Source organism: Danio aesculapii, chromosome 5 (genome assembly GCF_903798145.1).
Source record: "Danio aesculapii chromosome 5, fDanAes4.1, whole genome shotgun sequence".
In the NCBI taxonomy this organism is placed as follows: Eukaryota; Metazoa; Chordata; class Actinopteri; order Cypriniformes; family Danionidae; genus Danio; species Danio aesculapii.
Window position 1 is genome coordinate 8,943,745 of NC_079439.1, and position 6,000 is coordinate 8,949,744.

At 35.5% G+C, this 6,000-nt stretch overlaps 1 protein-coding gene across 1 annotated transcript in view; it reads left to right on the forward strand.

Annotated features, from left to right (window-relative positions):
• The window catches only part of osmr (oncostatin M receptor), a 42,542-nt gene extending 36,800 nt beyond the window's left edge, over positions 1 to 5,742 (forward strand). The window contains exons 14-16 of the mRNA XM_056457329.1: positions 1,304 to 1,385; positions 1,507 to 1,582; positions 3,666 to 5,742. Of these exons, the coding sequence (XP_056313304.1) occupies positions 1,304 to 1,385; positions 1,507 to 1,582; positions 3,666 to 3,992 (485 nt within the window). The 3' untranslated portion in view covers positions 3,993 to 5,742. The remainder of the gene's footprint in view (positions 1 to 1,303; positions 1,386 to 1,506; positions 1,583 to 3,665) is intronic.
• The last annotated feature ends 258 nt before the right edge of the window (positions 5,743 to 6,000 follow it).

Below are 6,000 nucleotides of genomic sequence, written 5' to 3' on the forward strand. Positions count from 1 at the left end.
TGCTTATTAAACACTCCCTCACCTGAACTCGTCACGAGTGAGACGGAGAAAATAAAAGCACATCAGCACCAGGGAAAAATCTGATGCTTAAGACAAAAAAATGACATTATTAGCAAAAAAATGTGCAAATATATGACAGAGGTTTGTGATACAACAATTACAATGGAGCATTAATTAAATCCTTATTTTCCACGGAGCAAAACAAATCATCCACCCGCACAGTTGAGTAGTGGACGGGCACAAACAAAAATATAAATCGTATGTTTTTCTCGAAAAAATATATTTTTGAATCGAATTTTGTTTGGTATAACGTGTATCTTAATTCTAATGTATTTTTTGTTGGTTCCTTATGTTCTAGATAAACAAGAATAACGAATAACATCTGAAGTGAAGCGTTTCAAAACCAGTCCGCTATATGCTTCAGCGCCAAAGCACAAACTGGTTTGTTAAATAAAATAAAATCTAGCCTAAACATAATTAGTTTAAAAGTGAAATATTCACAGTTTCAGAGAAACTTACATTAATTTTTTAATTGTTAATGACAAAATCATCCATTGCTGGTGAGTTTCAATTTAATTAGCTTCACACAGATAACGTTAGTCCTGTTTTGAATCTGCTGCTGTGCTGATGTTTGTAGCTCCGCCCCTTTTGAAAATAGCACAGTCTTATTTGAATTTAAAGCGACAGTCTCCAAAACGGCACAATTTGCATCAAGGCCTAAAAGGGGCAGTTTTTAAAGAGTTATAGATATATATTTGTAGGGTATTTTGAGGTGAAACTTACACATACACACTCTAGGGACACTCTTGTAAAAAGGGGCATAATATGTCCCCTTTAAGGCCTATTCACATGATGGAAACAAAGTTTATTCATATCGAAGATAAAAACTAAATCAAAAGGAAAATGGATTTTCTATGTTTATTATTTTATTCTGTAATATTGTTGGGGAATTAATATTGGTGGTGGTGTGGAGAGACCAGCCCCCAACCACCCCCCCCCCGTTCATGAGTGTGAAGCGCTTTCATACATAATAAATACAGCCATACATATAGCCATACATAATAAATGCGCTATATAAATACTTTCATTATTATTGATTAATGCATCGTGCCATAAAATATTAAGTAACAATTTTACAGCATTATTAATTATGTTTTGTCATTTAACAGCTGTTGTGTACAAGCAAAGTTACCGTATTTAATTTTTTGCCTGTGCATAATTGCTCTCCATAATTGCATTGAATATTCACAGTGAACATTAACTTTAGTGTATTTGATGTTCGGAATTATAATGTTCTCCACAGATTACCTGCTGATGGCCAAGATTGGGGTTCCTCTGCTGGTCTTGCTGGGTTGCTGTGTTTGCCTGTGGTTGTACAGAAATATGTAAGTCTTATGTAAGATAATATTGGCTGTGAGCAGATGGACTGTGCATTTATTATACCTGTAGTGTGCTGATAATGATGATGATGATGAAGATGATGCTGTATATCTCAACCGCTTTCAGAATAAAAGGATTTCCAGAAGAATCCTTCAGCTTTCTGCACATTAAAGCACCAGACCTGGATGAAGATCTGTATGAGGTAATTTATCAGGTTTATGTTATACAATAATGCAACCAGGAGGGAATGTTCAAAATGTTTGCTTTTAAAGGGGTCCTATGATAAAATCATTTATATAAGGGGTTTAAAGACAGTTGTGTGGCAACAGTCTGTGAGTATAACCAGCTTCTAATAGTAAAAATGTAGTAATTTAATTTGTTTACAATCACACGTGTCAACTTTTGCAGTTGCAACCCATCTCGAATTATGGTATTGGTTTTAATTTGACACACTGTACAGCACTGTATTTTTCCCCACATTAATAATGGTTAACGGTGGAAAATCTTACGTGTAAAAAGGATTAATACAGATTTTATTGTGTATTATTTCATTGGCTCTTAAAAAAAATAAACTTTTTTTCTTTTTAATTATTTCCTAAATGATGTTTAACGGAGCAAGGAAATTTTCACAGTATGTCTGATAATATTTTTTCTTCTGGAGAAAGTCTTATTTGTTTTATTTTGGCTAGAATAAAAGCAGTTTTTAATTTTTAAAAAACATTTTAAGGTCAAAATTATTAGCCTCTTTGAGCTATATACTTTTTTTTTTCAAAAGGTTACAGAACAAACCATCGTTATACAATAACTTGCCTAATTACCCTAACCTGCCTAGTTAACCTAATTAACCAAGTTGAGCCTTTAAATGTCACTTTAAGCTGTATAGAAGTGTCTTGAAGAATATCTAGTGCAATATTATTTACTGTCATCATGGCAAAGATAAAATAAATCAGTTATTAGAAATGAGTTATTAAAACTATTATGTTATGAAATGTGTTGAGAAAAATCTTCTCCCAGTTAAACAGAAATTATGGAAAAAATAAACGGGGGCTAATAATTCTGACTTCAAGTATATATATATATTTTAAAAAATTTTATTGGCTGATGCTGCTATGACAATTGCGCTAGTGCTAAGCTTCAGACATGTCCTTCATCAAGCATTGACGCCTTGTGTGTATGCTAAAATATATATTTTTAAATTATATATATTTATTAAATTGTTTCTGACAACACTGTAATCTAATTTTGAGTTTTTTTATTTTTAATGGTAACCTATGGACAAAAAATTTTTTTTTATTATAATAAATAAATAAACAAATAAATAATATATATATATATATATATATATATATATATATATATATATATATATATATATAAACCAATTGCATACAAAAATGAAAGCAATTATTATGCAATTATAAATGAAAGCAATTATTATGCAATTATAAATGAAAGCAATTATTACATTATCAAGATTTTCAGGAACTACCACTCTTAGCCAAATGTCAAATTCACTGACTTTTCTTTGACTTTTACTCAGTAAAAAGCTGAATTTCCATGAAAAAACAATAATGAATAAAACAACTATTTAATCTTGAACATAATTTTGTATTATTTTAATAGCTATTTTGAGAGCAACAATTTACCTCCAAATCTTTGAAACCAAAGCTTGTGAAATGGACATTTTCCCAGCATGTTTGCTGTAGTTAAGAGGTTGGTGACTACATTTTAGCAGGTGAATACCAGCTGACAAGCAAAAACACACACCGTTCAACCAACTCTTGCCATCAGGAAAAAGATTGGAGCCCGCTCGGCTAGACTACTCAACATTTTCTTCCCACAAGCTGTTAGATCCCTCAAGTCCAATCATCTTACCCTAATCTGAAATGTTATATGAAATATTACCCCCCACCACCACCACAACAAGAAAAATTATGCAATTCTGAATGTGCCTCACACAGGTGAGTGGGCTTGACAAACCACCTGTAAAAAACGCACTCATCTCTCTGATACTTTAATCGACACTTAAGCGGCTGTTTGCGCATTTGCACCTTCTTACAATCACTCCATATCTCTATAAAAACATTGTGCATTTCTGAGTGTGCCTCACACAGGTGAGTGGGCTTGACAAACCACCTGTAGAAATGCTCTTCACTCTTTATGCAGGACACGTTACGTAAACTTCATCTTACAAGGACTCAATAAGGAAAACAATGTTTACTTGTATCCCAGATCTGTATTTTTCCTCTATTTTCATCCCTCCATCATGTTCTGCTCTCTTCAAGGCGAGTGAGAAGATCCGCAGACTGCAGATCGAGGACTGTAAATGGTGTGACGTGGAGATTTTAGACATTCGCCGCACAGCGTTAGAGAAAACATATCTGTCAGACACAGAGCATCAGAACTGTGCTCTCATCAGTCCTGAAATCCCACTCTCCTCCTTAATAAAAACATCCCATCACCTTAACACGGACATCTGGACAAACACAGGCCTCACAAACTTCACCTACGTGTCTTCTGTGCAACCAAACAGCCTGGAGAGCAAACAGCTAGCAGAAATCTCCAGCGACTACGTTACTTCTGTGGCCACATATGAGAAACACAGCGAATGAAGCAAACCAGAGCTGATCATCTTATCACAACATCCTCCAATTCCCCTTCCTCCTGAACAGAAAAAAAGTGAAGATCTGTTGTGAAATGTGAAGTTTTGCAATAGTTGAGCATATTTTGCAACCTTATTCAGGTACTTTAATCTCTGTTTTGCATGATCACAAATGTACAGAATGTTCTGTTCCACGTGTGACGATTTCTATTGTTATAAGCTATGCGGTAACACTTCACGACAAGGTTTCAGTAGTTAATGTATATACTAACATGAACAATACGTTTATGACAGTGTTTATTATATATAGAACTGTGCAAAGGTTTTAGGCCAACATTAAATTTGTTGTTTTACTGATGGTATAATGGATATACAGTTAGGTCAATAAATATTTGGACATACACCATACTATACATCAACACAATGGATTTTAAATGAATCGAACAAGATGTGCTTTAACTGCAGACTGTCAGCTTTAATTTAAGGGTATTTACATCCAAATCAGGTGAACGCTGTAGGAATTACAACAGTTTTCATATGTGCCTCCCACTTGTTAAGGGTCCAAAGGTAATGGGACAATTGGCTTCTAAGCTGGCCAGGTGTGTGTTATTCCCTCATTATCCCAATTACAATGAGCAGATAAAAGGTCCAGAGTTCATTTCAAGTGTGCTATTTGCATTTGGAATCTGTTACTGTCAACTCTCAAGATGAGATCCAAAGAGCTGTCACTCTCAGTCAAACAGGCCATCGTTAGGCTAGAAAAAAACAAAACAAACCCATCAGAGAGATTGCAAAAACATCAGGCATGGCCAAAACAACTGTGTGGAACATTCTTAAAAAGAAGGAACGCACCAGTGAGCTCAGCAACACCAAAAAGACCTGGAAGACCACTGTGGTGGATGACGAAAGAATTCTGAAGAAAACACCCTTCACAACAGCTGACCAGATCAAGAACACTCTCCAGGAGGTAGGTGTATGTGTGTCAAAGTCAACAATCAGGAGAAGACTACACCAGAGTGAATACAGAGGGTTCAACACAAGATGTAAACCATTAGGGAGCCTCAAAAACAGAAAGGCCCGATTAGAGTTCTAAAAAAGCCTTTACAGTGCTGGAACAACATCCTATGGACAGATGAGATCAAGATCAACTTGTACCAGAGTGATGTGAAGAGAAGAGTATGGAGAAGGTAAGGAACTGTTCATGATCTTAAGCAGTGAAGCATGGTGGTGGTAGTATCATGACGTGGGCATGTATGGGTGTCAGTGGAACTGGTTCTCTTGTATTTATTGATGATGTGACTGCTGACAAAAGCAGCAGGATGAATTCTGAAGAGTTTCAGGCAATATTATAAGCTCATATTCAGCTAAATGCTTCAGAACTCATTGGACTGTGCTTCAAAGTGCAGATGGAGAATGACCCAAAGCATACTCCAAACCATACTGAGTGTTTTGAAAGGGAAAGAAATGGAATGTTATGCAATGGCCAAGTCAATCACCTGATTTGAATCCGCATGCATTTCACTTGCTGAAGACAAAACTGACGGGAAAATGCCCCAAGAACAAGCAGGAACTAAAGACAGTTGCTGTAGAGGCCTGACAGAGCACCACCAGGAATGAAACCCAGCATCTGGTGATGTCTACGCATTCCAGACTTCAGGCTGTAATTGACTGCAAAGGATTTGCAACCAAGTATTCGTAAGTGAAAGTTTGATTTATGATTATTATTCTGTCCAGTCACTTTTGGACCCTTAACAAGTGGGAGGCACATATGCAAATTGTTGTAATTCCTACACCATTTACCTGATTTGGATGTAAATACCCTCAAATTAAAGCTGACAGTCTGCAGTTAAAGCACTTGTTCGTTTCATTTCAAATCCATTGTGTTGGTGTATAGAGCCAAAAATGTTAGAATTGTGTCGATGTCCAAATATTTATGGACCTTACTGTATGTGACCCTTTACCACAAAACCAGTCATACGTGTAATTTTTTGTCAATTTCTAAAAAAGTGAGATTTATA